The 26,497-nt window shown below is 35.3% G+C and overlaps 5 protein-coding genes across 6 annotated transcripts; 1 reads left to right on the top strand and 4 right to left on the bottom strand.

The window, feature by feature from the left end:
* The first annotated feature begins 1,571 nt into the window (after positions 1–1,571).
* On the top strand, positions 1,572–1,928 carry LOC137639359 (uncharacterized). The gene has a single exon (XM_068371635.1). The coding sequence runs from the start codon at positions 1,572–1,574 to the stop codon at positions 1,926–1,928; it is 357 nt and encodes a 118-aa protein (XP_068227736.1).
* Positions 1,929–2,907: 979 nt separating this feature from the next.
* LOC137639870 (UDP-glycosyltransferase UGT5-like) lies at positions 2,908–12,652 on the bottom strand. 2 transcript variants are annotated; one of them, XM_068372132.1, is made up of 3 exons: positions 12,483–12,652; positions 4,258–5,058; positions 2,908–4,082 (listed from the first exon to the last, which is right to left on the bottom strand). In XM_068372132.1, exons 2-3 carry the CDS (start codon positions 4,860–4,862, stop codon positions 3,098–3,100), a joined length of 1,590 nt encoding a protein of 529 aa, XP_068228233.1. In that variant the 5' UTR covers positions 4,863–5,058; positions 12,483–12,652; the 3' UTR covers positions 2,908–3,097. The 2 variants fall into 2 exon arrangements, with proteins under 2 accessions (XP_068228233.1, XP_068228232.1); XM_068372131.1 differs by lacking the exon at positions 12,483–12,652 and adding an exon at positions 6,796–6,999.
* Positions 8,822–10,953, bottom strand: LOC137639023 (UDP-glycosyltransferase UGT5-like). The gene is made up of 2 exons (XM_068371342.1): positions 10,246–10,953; positions 8,822–10,074 (listed from the first exon to the last, which is right to left on the bottom strand). Exons 1-2 carry the CDS (start codon positions 10,845–10,847, stop codon positions 9,090–9,092), a joined length of 1,587 nt encoding a protein of 528 aa, XP_068227443.1. The 5' UTR covers positions 10,848–10,953; the 3' UTR covers positions 8,822–9,089.
* Positions 12,653–14,557: 1,905 nt separating the features above from the next.
* LOC137639869 (UDP-glycosyltransferase UGT5-like) lies at positions 14,558–25,167 on the bottom strand. Its single transcript, XM_068372130.1, has 3 exons — positions 24,950–25,167; positions 15,931–16,729; positions 14,558–15,763 (listed from the first exon to the last, which is right to left on the bottom strand). Exons 2-3 carry the CDS (start codon positions 16,530–16,532, stop codon positions 14,779–14,781), a joined length of 1,587 nt encoding a protein of 528 aa, XP_068228231.1. The 5' UTR covers positions 16,533–16,729; positions 24,950–25,167; the 3' UTR covers positions 14,558–14,778.
* On the bottom strand, positions 20,952–23,083 carry LOC137639866 (UDP-glucosyltransferase 2-like). Its single transcript, XM_068372128.1, has 2 exons — positions 22,311–23,083; positions 20,952–22,143 (listed from the first exon to the last, which is right to left on the bottom strand). The coding sequence occupies exons 1-2, from the start codon at positions 22,928–22,930 to the stop codon at positions 21,159–21,161; spliced, it is 1,605 nt and encodes a 534-aa protein (XP_068228229.1). The 5' UTR covers positions 22,931–23,083; the 3' UTR covers positions 20,952–21,158.
* Positions 25,168–26,497: the final 1,330 nt, after the last annotated feature.

Below are 26,497 nucleotides of genomic sequence, written 5' to 3'. Positions count from 1 at the left end.
CAATTGTTTACAGTCTTTGGTACAGCCCCCCTTCTTCTTTGTTCTTTGTCTGCATCTTTTCCCAAAATTTAAAAAAAATAAAATATTTAGAAGTCGATATAATAATATATAAATGAAAATAGGGTAGTCAAGATTATTGAGATTAAGGAGTAAGTTTTTAAAAAAAACGTTGAATTTGGCTGAACGTTGTTGGAACCTTTAAGAAGGGGGACCAATATTTTATTTTGTATTTTATATTTAATATTTTTCTAATTTTATATTTTGATTTATTATCATATCGACTTTTGAATATTTTATTATTTAAAATTCGATTTGATTACTATCTAATATAAATATTAGTACAGGCCCCCCTTCTTAAAGCTTCCAACAACGTTCAACCAAATTCAACGGTTTTTTTTTACTTCTTCCGTAATCTCAATCATCTTGACCCCGCTATTTCATTAAAATCTGCACTGAATTGCAGGTATAAACTGGAGAGAGAGAGAGAGAGAGAGAGAGAGAGAGAGAGAGAGAGAGAGAGAGAGAGAGAGAGAGAGAGAGAGAGCACTTGGGTGAAGCGGCCAATTATAAAATGATTGAATTCAATGAACCACCAATTAAAGGATATGCTACCAAAGCATAAAGACAATTAGCCCATCTTTTGACTCGACACAAATTGTTCTTGAAAAAAATTATTGTTCGATCAATATATAATTATTAATTTCTTAAGCATTTTATTGCTATATATTCCATAAGAGAAAAAAAATAGGAAAATAGGATTGCGCACAAACTTACTCCCTCATTTACTACCGGTATAGTCTATAGGTAAATCGTGAAATTTCCCAATAGCATTTGGTCCTACTTTCGATAATAGTTTCGCATTATTCTCAATAGTTGAGCTTATAATTTACGCTACATCCGAAACAAAGATCAAAGGGGTAATTCTTTTATAATAAATGCTTCTACCATAGACAGAAATCGAACCTATATCTATGTCACAGTGAAATTAAAAAAGTTGCTTTGCCTGGTTCAGTAATATACAGTGATGAATGGAAGGCTTGTTAAAAAATTCAATCACATCTAAGATTTCAGCACCAGACCGTAAAACACTCCCGTAACTTTATTGATACAGAAACGGGAGTACACACACAGGCCATCGAGAGTCATTGGAACAAGCATAAATCAAGGATTAAGACAATACGTGGATGCAAGAGAGAATTTTCAAATTCATATTTGTAGGAATTTATGTAGTTTGAAAGGCATGTTAATGGTAGGTTTTATTATTTTTGTACTGAAATTGCAAGACAATACGCTTTTAATTGAATATGGATTGTTTGTATAAATTTGTTCTTAACAAATATTCAATAAAGTAGTTTTTAATTAATATAATTTGTTTTTCCTTTTTTCTACAGTATTATATGCCAAAATGAATCACCTGAAGATTGGCGACGTCAATAAGCTGGGGTCGCTTATATTCAGGTGAAGAAAATCAGGGTCTCTCTTCTTCAGTTGAGTGTAATTGGGGTTCTTTATCTTCAGGTTAACTATTTGGGGACGCTTATCTTCAGGTGATCCGAACTTGTTGTAAGGTTATGGTTGGTGATAGTCTTACAGATGCATTTGAAGTCAAGACTGAAGTACTACAAGGTGGGATACTGTCCCCTCTACTGTTTATTATGGTGATTGATTATATTATGAATAAAGTAATGCGAGGAATGAATAATGGCATTCAATGGAAAAGGGACCAGAGATTATATGATCTTGAATACGCAGATTATGTACTTCTAATTGCCTCTACAACGGCTGAAACGCAGGAAATGGTTGATAGGTTAGTGCTGGAGAGGAGAAAGGTTGGATTGGTGATCAACCAGAGAAAGACTGAGATCATGCAGATTCAGAGTGGTGATCAGACAAACTGTCTTTCCCCCTTGGTATTGACAGCAATCTAAGACGAAGGATACAGTACGCTCACCAAAGATTGTTCTTATGCCATACTCTTAATGCCAAATCAACTGTATTTCTTACGATGTTAAAAAGCACGTTTATAGTACACATTTTTTGTCAATGATAACCAATAGATGCATTGCTTTCTATTTGTTAAATCAATAAAAAAAATAGAAGTAGATTATAGTTTTAAAATCATGACCAAAAGGTTTGTGACGATACTGCGTCTCAGTTTTGTCTAAACAGTGTTTTTATGGAAATTCATAGCTTTCCTTATGTAGGGAAAATATTTGTTCTTTATTGTCTCAGACAATTTTGCAATTATAAAAGGATAAAGATAATGATATTTTTAATTTACGCGAGTAAACAGAAAAAAACATGCATTGTATCTCGCGGAGAAAATTTATTTTTTCCTGCCTTCTCACCAGAGGTCCTGTCGTTTTTTATATAAACTTCTATTTCTCAATGAGATGCATATGCGCTGACTCCTCCCACAATAATTGAGGCCTCCTTATATCGTTACTTTGACTATACCAAAGGGAAGCCACACGGTAAGATATTACAGAGAAATTTACCTCTCTTCTACTCTCAAATATACAAAGGAGAAAAGCTGATAAGGTGTGGTGTTTCCCAACTTATTCTTCTCTTTCAAGAGGCCTCACGAAATATACTTTGGAATTAATTTTCTTTTTGCTTCATTGTTTAGACATAAGTCACGAGCACAACTTATTTACATATTGCACAATTGTGTATCATAATGAACTAAAAAAATATATTTTCGGAAGTCATAAGAATTTCCTAATCGTATATCAATGAGGAATACTCTTCCTTACGTTTCAACATTTTCTTGTTTTGTTTAGAAACGCTTTAGAGGATATACTCATATGGAAGTGAAATACGAAATGCATAGATTTGTTTATTTATATAATAGATTTTTAACAAATATAAAAATAGAATCTACTAAACATTATAATAGTATGTTCTTTAATGATAATATAAATATAGAAATGAAGAATGGTTAACAGACACCTTTTCAAAGATTTATGAATTAAGTAGTGTATCCATAAATGTAAGAAAATAGAGAATAAAAATGTTATTTTATCAGGTACACATCGCAGGGAATGAGATCAGCTTTCAGATCCATCTCAGTACAGCTATTTAAACTTACACTCATTTACTCTATATGGAGATGACCTTTGATTGACTTTAGCAACTTTATAGATACTTTCTTGAGAGCAAATAAAAGTGCGCAGTACATGAATTTCAGTAGCCATTTCAGACAGAACAGCAGAACAACAGCTGCAAGAGTAAGCACAGCTATTACATCGATCATCATGTACTGATGGATGGACATGTTGGCAGCAGCTGATCTGAGGTGTTGGGCCCCTCCGTGACGGAGGACGTGTTCGGTCCAGTAGACAGCTCGGTCCAGTGATGGCGTTTCTTGGTCCTTTAATAAGGCTGACCTTATCTTGACCTGATCTCTGTAGGACTGGTTTTCGATGACTGCTGTTATTGCCTCCATGATGGAATGGGAGTTCATGGTCTCCAGAGTGAGCTCTCGGCCAATACCCAGATTAACGACCTGACGTACATTCAGGTGTTGGTCACTCATTAAGGGAATGCCAACCATGGGCACATTATGGTAAATAGCCTCTTGCATAGACAGCAGTCCACCATGAGTTAAGAAGGCCCTGACCTTCTCGTGTCCAAGGACATCCTGCTGGGGAAGCCAAGCACGTGTCAAGACGTTTGCCGACAGACCTGCAATAGGAGCTCCTTCCCATTTCCACAGGATGCGATATGGAAGGCGAGCGAAGGCTGACACCAAAGCATTGCGCAGGTCAGCAGGTAATTGTTCACTACGAATTGATGATCCAAGACTGAAGAAAATTACAGGAACAGGAGAAGAGTCCAAGAAATGTTTCAGCTCTACGTCTTGTATTGGGCGTGGATTGCGACAGTGCATGCCACCCACTTCTACAACATTAGGCAGCAGTGGGCGTGGGTAGCCCAAGGAGTAGTGGGAGTTGACCAGAACCAGTGAAACGTTCTTCTCTACTTCAGAAAGTGAAACAAATGGATCCTTCAGAAACCTCTGGACGACACCATCCAACCGAGACATCACAAGACGATTTCGTAGGTATGGTGAGATGAACCTGTTAGCAAAAGAAATATAGGAATAAGATTCATTGTTACATAAATTCTTTGAATTATTCAGTTGCAATACAGAAATTCATTGCAATTAACTAAAATATTTTTATGATTCTCTAATATTAATTTTTCAACTACAACTTTACAATTACTTAAAGTGACATTGATATGTGATCTTACCTTACAATTGTGTTCAGTGTTCTTTCCCAGAGGTTCATGTGGTCTCCATAAGGAAGATACTGGTTGGGGACATATGCAGGATGTTCAGGGTTTCCGAGGAGGTCAGCTGTCCAAGGCGTAAGCCCAGAAGTGGTCACATACATGAAGGGAACCTTGAATTTGTGTACAAGGGCTAATCCACACTCATTCATGAAAGCTGGCAAGAGAATCAAGTCGGGCTTAGTGCGCCATGCATCCTGTACGCCAGGGTCTCTCAAAAAGGCGTCACAGTACTCGGGTAGATGATGCAGAACCTTTTTCATGACTTGGGAGTTGACGTTCTTTCCTCCACTCGCTTCTCTCATCTTGAAGACATCAAATTCGCCCGTCACTTTCTTGATAGAGTTCCAGGCATCAGCAGCCACAAGATCAGTGAAGGAACGAGAGGCGTTGGCAGAGCCGGCGTGTAGGGAGGCAACCGTGACCTGGTGACCTTGCTGCCCAAGGGACTCTGCTAAGGGCGTCACTATGGTTTTGTGAGAAGCAGATCCTAAGGGTAATATCATCAGAACTTTCGAACAATCGCAGAAGGAAAGAGCAGTTGCTAAAAGAAGAAGGATCTTCATCTTGGTGTTTTCTTCTATAATAGTTTTCTTACAATTTTTGTAGTTTTCTTTTTGAGATGAATCTTGTACGACTTCAGGTTTGGTTATGCCTTGACCAGAAACCCGTGGTTCCTTTTATACCCCCACCGAAGAGCTCGTCAACCTCTGATACCTAATCAGCGTCATTACTAACGGAGGTATTTTTCGACAGATTTTCCTGTTAGAATACACAACGTGCATTATCATTTCATTATCTAAAAAATCCATGCATGAAATTCTTGTTGTTCATAAAACATAGAGAAAAGGACAACTATACTTTCGAATAAAATCTGATAGAAGAGACACACTTTAGTAGTTTCAGAGAGACAAAAAATTTGAATCTATTGCCTTATGTTCATAAGAGATTTACATATTATATTAATAAATAAAATTATACGTAATAATCTTACCTAATGCTTTTTAGTGTAAATGAAGGGCTCTTGCCCAGTTTGAACTCCGCAAAATAGTCTCCCAAGCCCCAGCGTCTGGTCATATGAGCCAAATTGATTTCGGAAATTGATCTTAAAATTATGAGAATTTCATATGTAGGCCTAAACCTAATCTTATAATGTTATTAATCTTTTTTTTTTTTTTTGCTGATAGAATAGTGCGACTGACCGATTAAATATATGATTCATTTGATAAGTGTTCTATAGGTGGTCTGGTTATGAAAGCTCAATCTTATAAAGTGTTTATTCTTGCCTTTTCTTACAAAGAAAAGAATAAAAAAACCGATATACGTCATCATAATATTTCAAGGTCTACTTAATGACCATTCTTAAATAAATTCTTTACCAGAAGTTACTATTTTTGACAGTTATGGAACAACAAGTCTTATTACATTTAACGAGATAATTATTTTGCAAAGTCTGTTTTAATAACCACAGTCTGTATGGAGTAATAATATAGCCTATATGGGATGATATTTCGTCCTTAGAATTTTTGCAGCTTTTACCTCGGCTAGGATACCATTGTTTGCCCTTTTTATAAACTTTCAAGCTTCATGTACCTTAGAATTTACCTTTCAATTGAAATATAACGATTTCGAAACACTAACATTGTTCATACATGCATGTATAATACATCACATGCAAATTTCTACATTTCTATTCAACCAAGGTTAAATTCTAAAAAAAATATTCTACCGAATATTAAAAACTATTAATGTTTTAAATTCCAGCTATGTACAACAGTTATACATCTGGGCCTGATTACTTAGGAAAATATAATGATATTCTCTTCCAATGAATTATTTAAATAACTTAACACATTTTTTTTTAGAATTTATATTGTGTCAGATTACACCAAAATATTTGATAGCTGATCCTTGCTGAAAAGATACTGTAAAAAGACCTTTTATTGTTTTTGTTTTTACTACTAAAATCTCAGTGGAAATTTGTAAACAACATAGATTATTCATAGTATTAAATCATTTTGTAGCAATAGTTAAAGATGTCAATAAATTAAACAAATTGATTATAAAAACTGAAAATCACTAAAATTTGCAAAAAGTTGGTGAGTGTTACATGGTATATACTGTATTATATACAAAAAAAAAAACTTAATTGAATTTGATAACTACTAATACCTTCGTCATCGTCAGATTCATAACTAATGACATAGAAAATCAGCCATAGAAGGAGATGATGATGATGATTGGGCATTCTAGATTTATGGTGTCCATACTAATACGCCAAGATAAGGATAAGTGAAAAAATGCGCCACAAAAAATAGTTTATCGACGAAATACTGAAAAAATGAACCAAAAATGTAGCAGCAAAACTTGTATAATTAATCATATAATATTAAATTATGGCAGAGGGGGAGAATTGTCAATTATGAAGGAACACAATTGCTTTAGGGAGTGATCACAATTACCATAACCGTAACTGCCCTGAATGTGCTTGGTACTCACCGTGTCAATGCAAGCAAGGGGACTGATTATGGCAAATGCAGAATAACTTATTTTCCGTGCTGATGTGAAATGCCTGGGATCCGGACGAGTGTCTTAAGAAAAATATGATGGATAATGTCAAAATATGATAGTTAAATTAAGAAGGTGCTCCTCTTAGGCTGGACATATTATCTGATGGTTCGGACACTAGCAAAGTCTTGTTCAGAATCTGGTCTCCTCTGTCGTTACTCGACAATTTTAGGTTTGGAAGAATTAAAAAAAGGAGGAGGAGTCAAGTAAAATTGTTTAACAGCCTTTAACAGCTGCAGGAAGGACACTTTAGGGTAACAAACATTTAATAAATAAACCATCTCTAAAATTGACAGGTCCTTCTTTCCATCGTAATGGATAGTAAAAATATAAATAGAAAAAAAGTATTAAGTGAATTTTACTTATAATTCGAATTTATATTCATCATGTAATGATTACAATAAAGGAAATTTCTTTTGATCATTTAACCCTTTCATTGCTTTCATAGAAAATTATAACTTCTTTGCTAATGACAGATGACCAGATTTCACTTAATTTTTATTTAAATTTTAAGTGTCCCTGGAAGGTTCTATTGGTGAAGGTCCTTTTAGTGAAGCAAATAACAGAAGATTTCAAGGAGAATCTTTAATTTACTGAAAAAAGCACCAACATTGGCACAGATACTCATTTAGAATTACTCTTTTGTTATTTTTTTGTAATTAGAATAATTACACAAAAAATGTAAATGAATAAAATGTAATTGTATTTTTATAATAATGAAAAAAAAAGAATCTCTTTTGAAGAAACCCTATAGCCACCTTAAATCAAGATGGCTGCCATTTCTCAAGATGGATGCCATCGAATATACTGAAATATTACATTTTGTAATAAATTCACAAATAAATCAACGCTTAACCAGGGCACACAGGATGGCACTACTGCTGTGAAACTCAGTATGGGGTTTAGTATCAATTGAATAATTATTTTGAGTACTTAAATGTTTATTTTATTGTCAAAAACTCCGTTTATCAAGCCCAACGTTTGATTGTCAGTGTAGATTAAATGCAAGTTCACGTGGACATTTAGATGGAGAACCGCGGCAAGGCTAATGGGTTTACATAGCTTTGTATGGTTAGTTAACTGGATGGTGTAAATACGGACTTGAATAATAATGGATGAGCGATCAAACTATGTGGATGTTATTTATTTCTACTCTTGAACCTAATACTATTCCATACCTTCTTGTGCATGGTTGTGATCAAGGCTGTAAAAGGAAATGCTGTGGGCACCCTAATTTCGGTTATTCAGGGAAAATATTTGACCTTTATCATATCCTACACAATTTTAAAAGTATGAAATCATAAATAATGATATTTTTAATTTCTGTAAGTCAACAGGAAAGAATGATTGTATCTTCAGGTGAAAATGTATTTTTCTTACTTTTTATCACCAGAAGTACTCTCGTGTTAGGGATTGGATGATCACTAAGGTGAACATGAACTTCTTTTTCTGTGTCAGGTGCCTATGTACGGACTCCTCCCATAACAATTATCAAGGTTTCCTTTTATCCTCACTTTATAAAATGAAAATTGCAGTGTAAAGATATTACAGAGAAATTTATCTGACGTTTATCAACTAACAAAATATACAAAGGGGATAGGCCAATAATTTGTGTATTTCTTCGACGAAGTCTACTTTCAAGAGGCCTCACAAAATATACTTTTGAATTTATTTTCTTCATGTATTCATTTAGAAAATGAGTTTCACCCCGAACTTTGCTCAAATTTTGTTTAGACAAAGGCCGTGAGTGGAACAAACTAGGTTCATTATGATAAACATTTGTTGAATTGTTTATCATAATGAATATTAAGCAAAAGAAAATACTATCTTTTCTGAAGTCAAAGAATTTCCTAATATCATATAAAGAAGAAATGATCCTCCTCACTTTTCAACATTTTTCTCATTTTGTTTAAAAATGTTTAAAGGGATAATATTCTTAAGGAAGTGAAATGCAAAATTTATAGATTTGTTTATTATATAATAGTATTTGCAGATATAAAAATAGAATCTTTTAAGCAGTATGAAAGTATGTTCTTTGATGATACAAAAAATAGAAATGAAGAATGGTTATCATATAGACATTTTCAAAGATTTATGAATGACTGACTTTATCCATAAATGTAAGAAAGTTAAGAATGAAAATGTCATTTTATCAGGTACATATCGCAAGGAATGAGATCAGCTTTCAGATCCATCTCAGTACAGCTATTTAAGCGTACACTCATTTACTCTATATGGAGATGGCCTTTGATTGACTTTAGCAACTTGGTAGATGCTTTCTTGAGAGCAAATACAAGTGCAAAGTACACGAATTTCAGTAGCCATTTCAGACAGAACAGCAGAACAACAGCTGCAAGAGTAAGCACAGCTATTACATCGATCATCATGTACTGATGGATGGACATGTTGGCAGCAGCTGATCTGAGGTGTTGGGCCCCTCCGTGACGGAGGACGTGTTCGGTCCAGTAGACAGCTCGGTCCAATGATGAAGTTTCTTGGTCCTTTAATAAGGCTGACCTTATCTTGACCTGATCTCGGTAGGACTGGTTTTCGATGACTGCTGTTATTGCCTCCATGATGGAATGGGAGTTCATGGTCTCCAGAGTGAGCTCTCGGCCAATACCCAGATTAACGACCTGACGTACATTCAGGTGTTGGTCACTCATTAAGGGAACGCCAACCATGGGCACATTATGGTAAATAGCCTCTTGCATAGACAGCAGTCCACCGTGAGTTAAGAAGGCCCTGACCTTCTCGTGTCCAAGGACATCCTGCTGGGGAAGCCAAGCACGTGTCAAGACGTTTGCCGACAGACCTGCAATAGGAGCTCCTTCCCATTTCCACAGGATGCGATATGGAAGGCGAGCGAAGGCTGACACCAAAGCATTGCGCAGGTCAGCAGGTAATTGGTCACTACGAATCGATGATCCAAGACTGAAGAAAACTACAGGAACAGGAGAAGAGTCCAAGAAGTGTTTCAGCTCTACGTCTTGTATTGGGCGTGGATTGCGACAGTGCATGCCACCCACTTCTACAACATTAGGCAGCAGTGGGCGTGGGTAGCCTAAGGAGTAGTGCGAGTTGACCAGAACCAGTGAAACGTTCTTCTCTACTTCAGAAAGTGAAACAAATGGATCCTTCAGAAACCTCTGGACGACACCATCCAACCGAGATAGCACAAGACGATTTCGTAGGTATGGTGAGATGAACCTGTTGGCAAAAGAAATAAAGGAATAAGATTCATTGTTACAGAAATGCTTTAAAATTTTTCAATCACAATACTATAATAAATGCCATTGACTGACAAATTGTTTTAATTCTTTAATATATTGTTACTGTAACTTCAGAAATACATAAAGTGACAATGAAATGTGATCTTACCTTACAACTGTGTTCAGTGTTCTTTCCCAGAGGTTCATGTGGTCTCCATATGGAAGATACTGGTTGGGGACATATGCAGGATGTTCAGGGTTTCCGAGGAGGTCAGCTGTCCAAGGCGTAAGGCCAGAAGTGGTCACATACATAAAGGGAACCTTGAATTTGTGTACAAGTGCTAATCCACACTCATTCATGAAAGCTGGCAAGAGAATCAAGTCAGGCTTAGTGCGCCATGCATCCTGTACGCCAGGGTCTCTCAAAAAGGCGTCACAGTACTCGGGTAGATGATGGAGAACCTTTTTCATGACTTGGGAGTTGACATTCTTTCCTCCACTCGCTTCTCTCATCTTGAAGACATCAAATTCGCCCGTCACTTTCTTGATAGAGTTCCAGGCATCAGCGGCCACAAGATCAGTGAAGGAACGAGAGGTGTTGGTAGAGCTGGCGTGTAGGGAGGCAATGGTGACCTGGTGACCTCGCTGCCCGAGGGACTCTGCTAAGGGCGTCACTATGTTCTTGTGAGAAGCAGATCCTAAGGGTAATATCATCAGAACTTTCGAACATTCGCAGGAGAGAACAGTTGCTAGAAGAAGCAGGATCTTCATCTTGGAGTTTTCTTCTATAAAAGTTTTTCTCACAATTTTTGTCGTTTTCCTCTTGAGATGAATAATGCTCGACTTCAGGTTTGGTTATGCCTTGACCAGAAACCCGTGGTTCCTTTTATACCCCCACCGAAGAGCTCTTCAATCTCTGATACCTAATCAGCGTCATTATTGACGAAGGTATTTTTAACAGATTTTCCTGTTAGAATACACGACGTGTATTATCAGTTTATTTATCCATGCATGAAATTCTTGTTGTTCATAAAACAGGGAAAAAGACAACCTACATCCATATAAAAACCGATGGAAGAATACACACTTTGGGAGTTTCCTAGTGACCGGAAATTTGAATCTATTGCCTTATTTTCATGAGAGATTTTCAGATTATATTAATATAATTATAAGAAATAATCTTACTAATTTCTCCGTAGTATAAATAAAGGGCTCTTGCTTAGTTATAACTCATCACTGAATAGCCTTCCAAGCTCCAACGTCTGGTTAAATGAACAAAATATATAAACAAAATTCATAAGCATCAATTCTCGGATAAAACGTCAGTTGATTTCAGAAATTGTTATTTAGACCTTTGCTCTTACTATTCCTTCAAAATTTGAGAGTTTGATGTGTAGGCCTACACATAATCTTTTAATGTTATTAACCTTTTTAACTGATAAAATATTGGGACTGACTGATTAAATACATGATTCATTTGATAAGTGTTCTATAGGGGACTGGTTATGTAAGCCTATTCCTATATAAAAAAAGTGCTTATTTTGGACTTTTTATAGTAAAAACCGAAATACATCTTAATATTTCGATATCTTTATATGAATTTATTCTTTCCCAGCTGTAACTTTATTCTTCACAGTTATACGGCCGAAATTCTGTTATCATTTTGTTTAATGAGATAATCAGCTAATAAAGTCTGATGTGATAACCACAGTCCGTATGGAGTAATGACTTATATCGGATGATAGTTCCTCTATAGAATGTTCGCATCTGCTTCAGCTGGGATTCCATTGGTTGCCCATTTTACAATCTTTTCAGTCCCGCGTCCCTTAAAAATTGCCCTTAAATTGAAATATAACGATTTCAACACTAATATTGTTCATGCATGTATGTATAATTTTACATTTTATTTAACCAATATCAAATTATGGCAGAAAAGAAAGATTATTTAAAGAATATCAAATTATGGCAGAAAAGAAGGATTATTTAAAGAATATCAAATTATGGCAGAAAAGAAATATTATTTAAAGAATATCAAATTATGGCAGAAAAGAAGGATAACTTAAAGAATATCAAATTATGGCAGAAAAGAAAGATTATTTAAAGAATATCAAATTATGGCAGAAAAGAAAGATTATTTAAAGAATATCAAATTATGGCAGAAAAGAAGGATAATTTAAAGAATATCAAATTATGGCAGAAAAGAAAGATTATTTAAAGAATATCAAATTATGGCAGAAAAGAAAGATTATTTAAAGAATATCGAATTATGGCAGAAAAGAAGGATTATTTAAAGAATATCAAATTACGGCAGAAAAGAATGATTAATTATTTTGAGGCAACAGAAAGGCTCAGGGATATATCATAGTTACCATAACCGTAACTGCTTTGAATGTGCTTGGTCCTCACCGTGTCAATCAAAGCACGAAAACTGTGATTATGGCAAATGCAGAATAACTTCTTGTCTATACTGATGAGAAATATATTGGATCCGGAAGAGCGCCTTAACAAATAATATGATGCGTAATGTCAAAACATAATAGTAAAACCAAGGAGGTGCTCCTCTAAGTTTTAAAGGCTCGAGATATTCTCTAAAGGTTCGGACACTAGCTAAGTCTTGTTCAGAATCTGGTCTCCTCTGTCGTTACTCGACCACTTCAGGTTTTGAAGAATTTAAAAAGAGGAGGAGTCAAGTCAAATTGTTCAACATCCTTTAACAGCTGCAGGAAGGACACTCTAAAGTACCAAGCATTTAATGAAACAAACCATCTAAAATTTACAGGATCTTCTTTTCACCGTAATAAATAGTAAAAATATAAATAGATAAAAAATCATAAGTGAATTCTACTTATGATTGGAATATATATTCAGCATATAAAGATTACAATAAAGGAAATTCGTGTGATCAATTTAACCCCTTCATTGCTCTCTTATAAGGATCAACTACTGTCTTGATAATGACAGATCACCAAATTTTACTTCCTTTTTATTCAATGTTCAAGTGTCACTTGAAAGTTCTATTTTCGAAGGGTATTTTTAGTTGCGCAGATCACAACAATTTTTCAGGAGAATCTTTCATTTCCGGAAACAAGCACCAAAATTGGCACACATACGCCTTTGAAAACGCTCTTTTGAAAAAATCCTATAGCCACATAAAAATTCAAGATGGCTGCCATTTTTCACGATGGATGTCATTGAATATACTGAAATATTCCATTTTGAAATAAATTCACAAATACTTCCAATATTTGGATGACCTCATTGTCAATTTCTAATCTTTTCGCTATGTAGAATCCGGATTTTAGAACTTAATGGCTTTCTTGTATCAATAGAGCAGATAAATCAATGTTTAATCAGGACACACCGGACGGCACCACTGCTGTGAAACTCAGTCTGAGGTTCAGTATCAGCTGAATAATTATTCAAAGTACCTAAATGTTTAGTATATAGTCACAAATTCTGTTTATTAAGCCCAAAATGTGTTTGTCACTGTAGATTAAATATAATTCCACACAGATATTTAGTTAGAGAGCCGAGACAAGGCTAAATGGCTTTACGTAGCTTTGTATGTTTAGATAACTGGATGTTGTATATCCGGCCTTGAAGAATAATGGATGAGCAATCAAACTATGTGGATGTTATCTATTTCTACTCTTGAACCTAATACTATTCCATACCTTCTCGTGCATGGTTGTGATCAAGGTGGCAAAAGGATAAATGATCGGCTTTATAATAAGTGTTTAAGGAAATTCTCAGGGAAACCTATCTAGATTATTCAGGGAAAATATTTGTCCTTTATCATATCCTACACAATTTCAAAAGTATGATATCATAGATAATGAGATTTTTCATTTCTCTAAGACAACAGAATGATTGTATCTTGTGGATAAAAGATAATTTTTTTCAATTTTCTCACCAGAGGTCGTCTCGTGTTAGATATTGGGATAATCACTAAGGGGAATGTGAACTTCTATCTCTCTATTAGGTGCATATGTACTGACTCGTCCCATAAAAATGATTAAGTTTTCCTTTCATCGTCACTTTAACTATATGAAAGGAAAATTGCAGTATAAACATATTACGGAGAAATGTACCTGACGTTTATTAACTAACACAATATAAAAAGGGGATAGGCCAATAATGAGTTTATTTCCCAGACGAAGTCTTCACTTTCTAGAAGCCTCACGAAATATACTTTTGAATATATTTTCATCTTATATTCATTTCCTATAATTTTGTTTAGACAAAAGTCGTGAGTAGAACTAACCAGGTTCATCAATTGTTTATTATAATGAATTTCAAACCAAAAGAAATACTCTTTTCTGTAATATCATGAAAATGAGGAATGATCCTCCTCATGTTTCAATATTTCCTCATTTTGTTCAGAGATTTCTTAAAAGGTATATATAGTTATATGGAATTGAAAAACGAAATTTATAGATTTGTTTATTTATATAATAGGTTTTTGCAGATATAAAAATAGAATCTTTTAAGCGGTATAAAAGTATGTTCTTTGATGATAATAGAAATATAAAAATGAAGAATGATTATCATATAGACATTTTCAAAGATTTTTGAATGAATGATTGTATCCATAACTGGGAAAAAGTTGAGAATGAAAATGACATTTTATCAGGTACACATTACAAGGAATGAGATCAGCTTTCAGATCCATCTCAGTACAGCTATTTAAGCGTACACTCATTTACTCTATATGGAGATGACCTTTGATTGACCTTAGCAACTTGGTAGATGCTTTCTTGAGAGCAAATACAAGTGCACAGTACATGAATTTCAGTAGCCATTTCAGACAAAACAGTAGAACAACAGCTGCAAGAGTAAGTACAGCTATTACATCAATCATCATGTACTGATGGATGGACATGTTGGCAGCAGCTGATCTGAAGTGTTGGGCCCCTCCGTGACGGAGGACGTGTTCGGTCCAGTAGACAGCTCGGTCCAGTGATGACGTTTCTTGGTCCTTTAATAAGGCTGACCTTATCTTGACCTGATCTCGGTATGACTGGTTTTCGATGACTGCTGTTATTGCCTCCACGATGGAATGGGAGTTCATGGTCTCCAGAGTGAGCTCTCGGCCAATTCCCAGATTAACGACCTGACGTACATTCAGGTGTTGGTCACTCATTAAGGGAATGCCAACCATGGGCACATTATGGTAAATAGCCTCTTGCATAGACAGCAGTCCGCCATGAGTTAAGAAGGCCATGACCTTCTCGTGTCCAAGGACATCCTGCTGGGGAAGCCAAGAACGTGTCAAGACGTTTGACGACAGACCTGCAATAGGAGCTCCTTCCCATTTCCACAGGATACGATATGGAAGGCGAGCGAAGGCTGACACCAAAGCATTGCGCAGGTCAGCAGGTAATTGGTCACTACGAATCGATGATCCAAGACTGAAGAAAACTACAGGAACAGGAGAAGAGTCCAAGAAGTGTTTCAGCTCTACGTCTTGTATTGGGCGTGGATTGCGACAGTGCATGCCACCCACTTCTACAACATTAGGCAGAAGTGGGCGTGGGTAACCTAAGGAGTAGTGGGAGTTGACCAGAACCAGTGAAACGTTCTTCTCTACTTCAGAAAGTGAAACAAATGGATCCTTCAGAAACCTCTGGACGACACCATCCAACCGAGACAGCACGAGACGATTTCGTAGGTATGGTGAGATGAACCTGTTGACAAAAGAAATAAAGGAATAAGATTCATTGTTGCAGAAATGCTTTGATTTATTCCATTACAATACTATAATTGAATGACATTGACAAATTGTTATGCTTCTTTAATAACTTGTTACTATAACTTCAGAAATAAATAAAGTGACATTGATATGTGATCTTACCTTACAATTGTGTTCAGTATTCTTTCCCAGAGGTTCATGTAGTCTCCATATGGAAGATATTGGTTGGGGACATAGGCCGGATGTTCAGGGTTTCCGAGGAGGTCAGCTGTCCAAGGCGTAAGGCCAGAAGTGGTCACATACATAAAGGGAACCTTGAATTTGTGTACAAGGGCTAATCCACACTCATTCATGAAAGCTGGCAAGAGAATCAAGTCGGGCTTAGTGCGCCATGCATCCTGTACGCCAGGGTCTCTCAAAAAGGCGTCACAGTACTCGGGTAGATGATGGAGAACCTTTTTCATGACTTGGGAGTTGACGTTCTTTCCTCCACTCGCTTCTCTCATCTTGAAGACATCAAATTCGCCAGTCACTTTCTTGATAGAGTTCCAGGCATCAGCGGCCACAAGATCAGTGAAGGAACGAGAGGCTTTGGCAGAGCCGGCGTGTAGGGAGGCAACGGTGACCTGGTGACCTCGCCGTCCAAGAGACTCCGCTAAGGGCGTCACTATGTTCTTGTGGGAAGCAGATCCTAAGGGTAATATCATCAGAACTTTCGAACATTCGCAGGAGAGAACAGTTGCTAGAAGAAGCAGGATCTTCATTTTAGAGTTTTTTTCTATAAATGTTTTTCTCACAATTTTTGTCGTTTTCCTCTTGAGATGAATATTGCTCGACTTCAGGTTTGGTTATGCCTTGACCAGAAACCCGTGGTTCCTTTTATACCCCCACCGAAGAGCTCTTCAATCTCTGATACCTAATCAGCGTCATTACTAACGGAGGTATTTTTCGACAGATTTTCCTGTTAGAATACACGACGTGCATTATCAGTTTATTATCCATGCATGAAATTCTTGTTGTTCATAAAACAGAGAAAAAGACAACTTTCCACTGAATAAAAACCGATGGAAGAACACAAACTTTGTAAGTTTCCCAGTGACAGAAAATTCGAATCTATTGCATTGTTTTCACGAGAGATTTGCAGATTATATTAATACAATAAGAAATAATCTTACTAATTTCTCCGTAGTATAAATAAAGGGTTCTTGCTCAGTTATAACTCGTCACTGAATGGCCTTCCAAGCCCCAGCGTCTGGTTAAATGAACAAAATATATAAACAAAATTCTTAAGCATCAATTCTTGGATAAAACGTCTGTTGATTTCAGAAATTGTTATTTAGACCTTTGCTCTTATTATTCCTTTAAAATTTGAGAGTTTGATGTGTAGGCCTACGTAATCTTTTAATGTTATTAACCTTTTTTACTGATAAAATATTGGGACTGACTGATTAAATACATGATTCATTTGATAAGTGTTCTATAGGGGACTGGTTATGTAAGCCCATTCCTATATAAAAAAGTGCTTATTTTGGACTTTTTATAGTGAAAATCGAGATAATCGTCATAATATTTCGATATCTTTATATGAATTTATTCTCTCCCAGATGTAACTTTATTCTTCACAGTTTTAAGACCGAAATTCTGTTTTGTTTAATGAGATAATCAGCTAATAAAGTCTGATATGATAACCACAGTCCGCATGGAGTAATGACTTATATCGGATGATAGTTCCTCTATAGAATTTTCGTATCTTCTCCCTCAGCTGGGATTCCATTGGTTACTTACTTTACTTTACCTTGATGGCTGCTTTTTCGGTCCCATACAGCAGGGGAACCCCACTCTCTACACGACCTCCACTGTCGTTTTACCTTGTTCGTTCAGAGTATTTAACGTTTCATATCGCGTATTGTTCATTTACCGTTAAATCGTCACTGTCAAAAGACTCATGAAATAAGGAAGTCTTCAGTTTCCTCTTGAAAGCCTTAATATCTTCAATCATTCGAATGTTTCGTGGGAGCTTATCATATAGTCTCGGGGCTGCATATTTAAAGGCTCTGGAGCCTAGAGTAGAGATTTATCTAAGTTCCAATAGTTTGAAGCCATCTGTAACTATTCTCGTGTCGACACGATTTGTTGGCTGCACAATATGTAGCAGTTCTCTTAAGTATTTTGGACGCCCGGTTCTGATAACTTGGTGGGTTATTGTACATATTTTAAATTCAATTCTCGCTTCAGTCGGCAGCCCATTTTATAATCTTTTCAGTCCCATGTCCGTTAATAATTGCCCTTAAATTGAAATATAACAATTTTGACACACTAATATTGTTCATGCATTCATGTATAATTTTACAGTTTTATTTATCCAAGGTTAAATAAAAAAATAAAAATTATTCTACCGAAGATTAAGAACTTAATTTTTTGTGTAAGTACCAGCTATGTATAACAGTCACACAACTTGGCACGATTATCGGGGCAAATCCAATGACATTCTCTTCTAATGAATTAGTCAAAGTTTAATCAATAGTTTATTTTTTTAAGAATTTATATTGCGTCTGATACACGAAAACGTTTTATGCCACAAACGAGTTTATTTTATCAGATCCTTGCTAATAAAAATATCTTTTTATGATCTTTTTACTACTGAGATCTCAGTAAAACTTTTTAAACTACATAGATATTCATAGAATTAAAACACTTTGTAACAATAGTAAAGGTTGTCAATGAATAAAAGGGTAATTGACTTTAAATACTGAAAATCACCAAAAAGCGTAAAACAGATCGTTAAGGCTATAAAACGTATACAAAATTTGGGAATCAAATTAGATAAGTAATAGTAATTTAATAAAATAACTACTAAGAATTCAGATGTAAAATTCATAACCAATGATATAATCAATCTAGATTTATGTAGTCCATACAAATAAGCAAAGATATGTTAAAAATGCACAACAAAGAAAGATGTAAAATACGGAAAAAAGTAACAAGAAAAATGTATCAGTAAAACTTACGCATTTAATTTGCAAAGAATATGTAATTATGACAAAAAAAAAGAAGGATTATCCATCTTGAGGCAACAGAAAGGCTTAGGGATTTATCATAGTTACCATGACCGTCACTGCCCTGAATGTGCCTGGTACTCACCGCGTCATTGCAAGCAAGGAGACTGATCATGGCAAATACAGAATAACTTCTTGTCCATACTGATGAGAAATGCGTGGCATCAGGACGAGCGTCTTAACAAATATGATGTATAACGTCAAAATATGATAGTAAAACCAAAAAACGTGATCCTCTTAGTTTAAAAGGCTGCACATATTCTCTGATGGTTCAGACATTAGCAAAGTCTTACTCAGAATATGGTCTCCTCTGTCGTTACTCGACAATTTTAAGTTTTTAAAAGTTAGAAAAAGAGGAAGAGTCAAGTCAAATTGTTTAACAATCTTTAACATCTGCAGGGAGGACACTTTGGAGTACCAACAATTTAATAAAACAAACCAGCTCTTAAATTTACAGGTCCTTCTTTTCACCGTAATGAATAGTAATAATATAAATAAAAAAAGTCGTAAGTGAATTCTACGTATGATTGGAATTTATATTTAGCATATAAAGATCACAATAAAAAAATTCGTTGGATAATTTTAACCCATTTATTGCTCTTTCATTAAAATTGATAAATTCCTTGATAATGACAGATTACAAAATCTTACTTTTTGTTTAAAGTTCTAGTGTCCCTGGAAAGTTCTATTCTCGAAGTGTGTTTTTATTGGAGCAGATCACAGCAATTATTCAGGAGAATCTTTCCATTTCCGGAAATAAATATCAAAATTAGAACACGCAGCCTACTCATTTGCAATATCTCTTTTGATGAAACTCGTTAGCCGGATAGAAATTCAAGATGGCTACCATTTGTTCAAGATGGATGCCATTGAACACACTGAAATATTGCATTTTGTAATAAATTCACAAATACTTTTGCTATTTGAATGATCTTTGTGTAAATTCAAACATTTTTTTCACTTGGTAGAATCTGAATTTTAGAACTTCTTGGCTTCCCTTGTATCAATAGAGCGGATAAATCAAGGCTTAACCAGGGCACAACGGATGGCACTACTGCTGTGAAACTCAGCATGGGGTTCAGTATCAGTTGAATAATTATTTAGAGTACCTAAATGTTCAGATTATTTTCAAAAGTTCTGTTTATTAAGCTCAACCTCTGTTAATCACTGCAGATTAAGTGTAATTCAGACACAGATATTTAGTTAGAGAGCCGAGACAAGGCTAAAGGGTTTTACATAGCTTTGTATGTTTAGTTAACTGGGTGGTGTAAATACGGACTTGAATAATAATGGATGAGCAATCAAACTATGTGGATCTTATTTATTTCTACTCTTGAACCTAATACTATTCCATACCTTCTTGTGCATGGTTGTGATCAAGGTGGCAAAAGGATAAATGATCGGCTTTATAAGTAGTGTTTAAGGAAATTCTGTGGGAAAACTAATCTAGATTATTCAGGGAAAATATTTGTCCTTTATCATATCCTACACAATTTCAAAAGTATGATATCATAGATAATGAGATTTTTCATTTCGCTAAGTCAACAGAATGATTGTATCTTGGGGATAAAAGAGAATTTTTTTCAATTTTCTCACCAGAGGTCGTCTCGTGTTAGATATTGGGATAATCACTAAGAGGAATATGAACTTCTTTCTCTCTATTAGGTGCATATGTACTGACTCGTCCCATAAAAATGATTAAGTTTTCCTTTCATCGTCACTTAAGTTTATTAACTAACACAATATACTAAGGAGATAGGCCAATAATGAGTTTATTTCCCAGATGAAGTCTTCACTTTCTAGACGCCTCAAGAAATATACTTTTGAATATATTTTCATCTTATATTCATTTCCTATAATTTTGTTTAGACAAAAGTCGTAAGTAGAACTAACCAGGTTCATCAATTGTTTAACATAATGAATTTCAAACCAAAATAAATACTCTTTTCTGTAATATCATTAAAATGAGGAATGATCCTCCTCATGTTTCAATATTTCCTCATTTTGTTTAGAGAATTTAAAAAAAAAGGTATATACAGTTATATGGAATTGAAAAACGAATTATTAGATTTGTTTATTCATATAATAGGTTTTTGCAGCTATAAAAATAGAATGTCTTAAGCGGTATAAAGGTATGTTCTTTGATGATAATATAAATATAGAAATGAAGAATGATTATCATATAGACATTTTCAAAGATTTATGAATGAATGATTGTATCCATAACTGAGAGAAAGTTGAGAATGAAAATGTTATTATATCAGGTACACATTGCAAGGAATGAGATCAGCTTTCAGATCCATCTCAGTACAGCTATTTAAAGCGTACACTCATTTACTCTATATGGAGATGACCTTTGATTGACTTTTGCAACTTTGTAGATGCTTTCTTGAGAGCAAATAGAAGCACACAGTAAAAGAACTTCAGTAGCCATTTCAGACAGAACAGCAGAACAACAGCTGCAAGAGTAAGCACAGCTATTACATCGATCATCATGTACTGATGGATGGACATGTTGGCAGCAGCTGATCTGAGGTGTTGGGCCCCTCCGTGACGGAGGACGTGTTCGGTCCAGTAGACAGCTCGGTCCAGTGATGGCGTTTCTTGGTCCTTTAATAAGGCTGACTTTATCTTGACCTGATCTCGGTAGGACTGGTTTTCGATGACTGCTGTTATTGCCTCCATGATGGAATGGGAGTTCATGGTCTCCAGAGTGAGCTCTCGGCCAATACCCAGATTAACGACCTGACGTACATTCAGGTGTTGGTCACTCATTAAGGGAATGCCAACCATGGGCACATTATGGTAAATAGCCTCTTGCATAGACAGCAGTCCGCCATGAGTTAAGAAGGCCCTGACCTTCTCGTGTCCAAGGACATCTTGCTGGGGAAGCCAAGCACGGGTCAGGACGTTTGCCGACAGACCTGCAATAGGAGCTCCTTCCCATTTCCACAGGATGCGATATGGAAGACGAGCGAAGGCTGACACCAAAGCATTGCGCAGGTCAGCAGGTAATTGGTCACTACGAATCGATGATCCAAGACTGAAGAAAACTACAGGAACAGGAGAAGAGTCCAAGAAGTGTTTCAGCTCTGCATCTTGTATTGGGCGTGGATTGCGACAGTGCATGCCACCCACTTCTACAACATTAGGCAGCAGTGGGCGTGGGTAGCCTAAGGAGTAGTGTGAGTTGACCAGAACCAGTGAAACGTTCTTCTCTACTTCAGAAAGTGAAACAAATGGATCCTTCAGAAACCTCTGGACGACACCATCCAACCGAGACATCACAAGACGATTTCGTAGGTATGGTGAGATGAACCTGTTGTCAAAAGAAATAAAGGAATAAGATTCATTGTTACAGAAATGCTTTGATTTATTCCATTACAATACTATAATTGAATGACATTGACAAATTGTTTTGATTTTTTAATATCTTGTTACTAGAACTTCAGAAACAAATAAAGTAACATTGATATGTGATCTTACCTTACAACTGTGTTCAGTGTTCTTTCCCAGAGGTTCATGTGGTCTCTATAAGGAAGATACTGGTTGGGGACATATGCAGGATGTTCAGGGTTTCCGAGGAGGTCAGCTGTCCAAGGCGTAAGGCCAGAAGTGGTCACATACATAAAGGGAACCTTGAATTTGTGTACAAGGGCTAATCCACACTCATTCATGAAAGCTGGCAAGAGAATCAAGTCGGGCTTAGTGCGCCATGCATCCTGTACGCCAGGGTCTCTCAAAAAGGCGTTACAGTACTCGGGTAGATGATGGAGAACCTTTTTCATGACTTGGGAGTTGACGTTCTTTCCTCCACTCGCTTCTCTCATCTTGAAGACATCAAATTCGCCCGTCACTTTCTTGATAGAGTTCCAGGCATCAGCGGCCACAAGATCAGTGAAGGAACGAGAGGCGTTGGCAGAGCCGGCGTGTAGGGAGGCAACCGTGACCTGGTGACCTCGCTGCCCAAGGGACTCTGCTAAGGGCGTCACTATGTTCTTGTGAGAAGCAGATCCTAAGGGTAATATCATCAGAACTTTCGAACATTCGCAGGAGAAAACAGTTGCTAGAAGAAGCAGGATCTTCATCTTGGTGTTTTCTTCCATAAAAGTTTTTCTCACAATTTTTGTCGCTTTCTTCTTGAGATGAATATTGCTCGACTTCAGGTTTGGTTATGCCTTGACCAGAAACCCGTGGTTCCCTTTTATACCCCCACCGAAGAGCTCGTCAATCTCTGATACCTAATCAGCGTCATTACTAACGGAGGTATTTTTCGACAGATTTTCCTGTTAGAATACACGACGTGCATTATCAGTTTATTTATCCATGCATGAAATTCTTATTGTTCATAAAACAGAGAAAAAGACAACTTACCTCTGAATAAAAACCGATGAAAGAATACACACTTTGGGAGTTTCTCAGTGACAGAAAATTCGAATCTATTGCCTTGTTTTCATTTGAGATTTGCAGATTATATTAATACAATAAGAAATAATATTACCAATTTCTCTGTAGTATAAATAAAGGGCTCTTGCTCAGTTATAACTCGGCACTGAATGGTCTTCCAAGCCCCAGCGTCTGGTTATATGAACAAAATATAAACAAAATTCATAAGTATCAATTCTTGGATAAAACGTCAGTTGATTTCAGAAATTGTTTTTTAGACCTTTGCTCCTATGATTCCTTCAAAATTTTAGAATTTGACGTGTAGGCCTACACAATCTTTCAATGTCATTAACCTTTTTACTGATAAAATATTAAGACTGACTGATTAAATGCATGATTCATTTGATAAGTGTTCTATAGCGGACTGGTTATGTAAGCCTATTCCTATATAAAAAGGTGCTTATTTTGGACTTTTTATAGTAAAAACCGAGATACATCATCATAATATTTCGATATCTTTATATGAATTTATTCTTTCCCAGATGTAACTTTATCTTCACAGTTATAAGACCGAAATTCTATCATTTTGTTTAATGAGATAATTAGCTAATAAAGTCTGATGTGATAACCACAGTCCGTATGGAGTAATGACTTATATCGGATGATAGTTCCTCTATAGAATTGTCGTATCTTTTGTTTCAGCTGGGATTCCATTGGTTGCCCTTTTTACAATCTTTTTAGTCCCACGTCCCTTAAAAATTGCCCTTAAATTGAAATATAACGATTTCAACACTAATATGGCTCATGCATGTATGTATAATTTTACATTTTATTTAACCAAGTTTAAGTTTAATAAAAAAAAGTATTCTACCAAAGATTAAGAACTTTATTTTTTTGTACAAGTACCAGCAAGGGGTTTATTTTATCAGATACTTGTAAAGGAGAATATTTTTTATGATCTTTTCACTACTGAAATCTCAGTAAAACTTTTTAAACTACATGGATGTTAATATTATTAAAACACTTTGTAACAATAGTAAAGGTTTTCAATTAATAAAAGGGTAATCGACTTTAAAATCTGAAAATCACCAAAAAGCGTAAAACATATTGCTAATGCTATAAAACGTATACGAAATTTTTAGAACCGAATAAAATAACTACTAGGAATTTAGATGTCAAATTTATAATCAATGATATAAACAATCTATATATATATAGCCCTTACTAATAAGCAAAGATATGATAAAAATGCACAACAAAAAAGGAGTTTAGCGGCAAAATACGGAAATATTGGACAAGAAAAATTTATCAGTAAAAATTAGATGAATAAAAAATTATGGCAGAAAAGAAAGATTACTTAAAGAATATCAAATTATGGCAGAAAAGAAGGATTATTTAAAGAATATCAATATTTATCAGAAAAGAAAGATTATTTAAAGAAAATCAAATTATGGCAGAAAAAAAGGATTATTTAAAGAATATCATATTATGGCAGAAAAGAAGGATTATTCAAAGAATATCAAATTATGGCAGCAAAGAAAGATTTAAAGAATATCAGATTATGGCAAAAAAGAAGGATTATTTAAAGAATATCAAATTATGGCAGAAAAGAAGGATTATCTAAAGAATATAAAATTATGCTAGAAAAGAAGGATTAATTATTATGAGGCAACAGAAAGGCTCAGGGATATATCATAGTTACCATAACCGTAACTGCCTTGAATGTGCTTGGTACTCACCGCGTCAATCAAAGCACGAAAACTGTGATTATGGCAAATGCAGAATAACTTCTTGTCTATACTGATGAGAAATGTATTGGATTCGGAAGAGCACCTTAACAAATAATATGATGCGTAATGTCAAAATATAATAGTAAAACCAAGAAGGTGCTCCTCTAAGTTTTAAAGGCTCGAGATATTCTCTAATGGTTTGGACACTAGCAAAGTCTGGTTCAGAATCTGGTCTCCTCTGTCGTTACTCGACCACTTCAGGTTTTGAAGAATTTAAAAAGAGGAGTCGTCAAGTCAAATTGTTCAACATCCTTTAATAGCTGCAGGAAGGACACTTTAGAGTACCTAGCATTTAATGAAACAAACCATCTCTAAAATTTACAGGTCCTTCTTTTCACCGTAATAAATAGTAAAAATATAAATAGATAAAAAGTCATAAGTGAATTCTACTTATGATTGGAATTTATATTCAGCATATAAAGATTACAATAAAGGAAATTCGTGTGATCAATTTAACCCCTTCATTGCTCTCTTATAAGGATCAACTACTTACTTGATAATGACAGATCACCAAATTTTACTTCCTTTTTATTCAATGTTCAAGTGTCACTTGAAATTTCTATTTTCGAAGGGTCTTTTTAGTTGCGCAGATCACAACAATTTTTCAGGAGAATCTTTCATTTCCGGAAACAAGCACCAAAATTGGCACACATACTCCTTTGGAATAACTTTTTTGCAAATTCCTATAGCCACATAAAAATTCAAGATGGCTGCCATTTTTTCACGATGGATGTCATTGAATATATTGAAATATTACATTTTGAAATAAATTCACAAATACTTCCAATATTTAGATGATCTTAGTGTCAATTTCTAATCTTTTCGCTATGTAGAATCCGAATTTTAGAACTTACTGGCTTTCTTGTATCAATAGAGCAGATAAATCAACGCTTAACCAGGACACACCGGATGGCACCACTGCTGTGAAACTCAGTCTGAGGTTCAGTATCAGCTGAATAATTATTCAAAGTACTTAAATGTTTAGTATATTGTCACAAATTCTGTTTAATAAGCCCAAAATCTGTCACTGTAGATTAAATATAATTCCACACAGATATTTAGTTAGAGAGCCGAGACAAGGCTAAATGGCTTTACGTAGCTTTGTATGTTAAGATAACTGGATGTTGTATATACGGACTTGAATAATAATGGATGAGCAATCAAACTATGTGGATGTTATTTATTTCTACTCTTGAACCTAATAATATTCCATACCTTCTCGTGCAGGGTTGTGATCAAGGTGGTGAAAGGATAAATGATCGGCTTTATAAGAAGTGTTTAAGGAAATTCTATGGGAAAACTAATCTAGATAACTCAGGGAAAATATTTGTCCTATATCATATCCTACACAATTTCAAAAGTAGGATATCATAGATAATGAGATTTTTCATTTCTCTAAGTCAACAGAATGATTGTATCTTGGGGATAAAAGAGAATTTTTTTTCAATTTTCTCACCAGAGGTCGTCTCGTGTTAGATATTGGGATAATCACTAAGG

The sequence above is a fragment of the Palaemon carinicauda genome, chromosome 4, assembly GCF_036898095.1.
Source record: "Palaemon carinicauda isolate YSFRI2023 chromosome 4, ASM3689809v2, whole genome shotgun sequence".
Classification (NCBI taxonomy): domain Eukaryota; kingdom Metazoa; phylum Arthropoda; class Malacostraca; order Decapoda; family Palaemonidae; genus Palaemon; species Palaemon carinicauda.
Note: the sequence above shows the minus strand (reverse complement) of the source record. Positions and strands in the feature narration are given on the sequence as shown.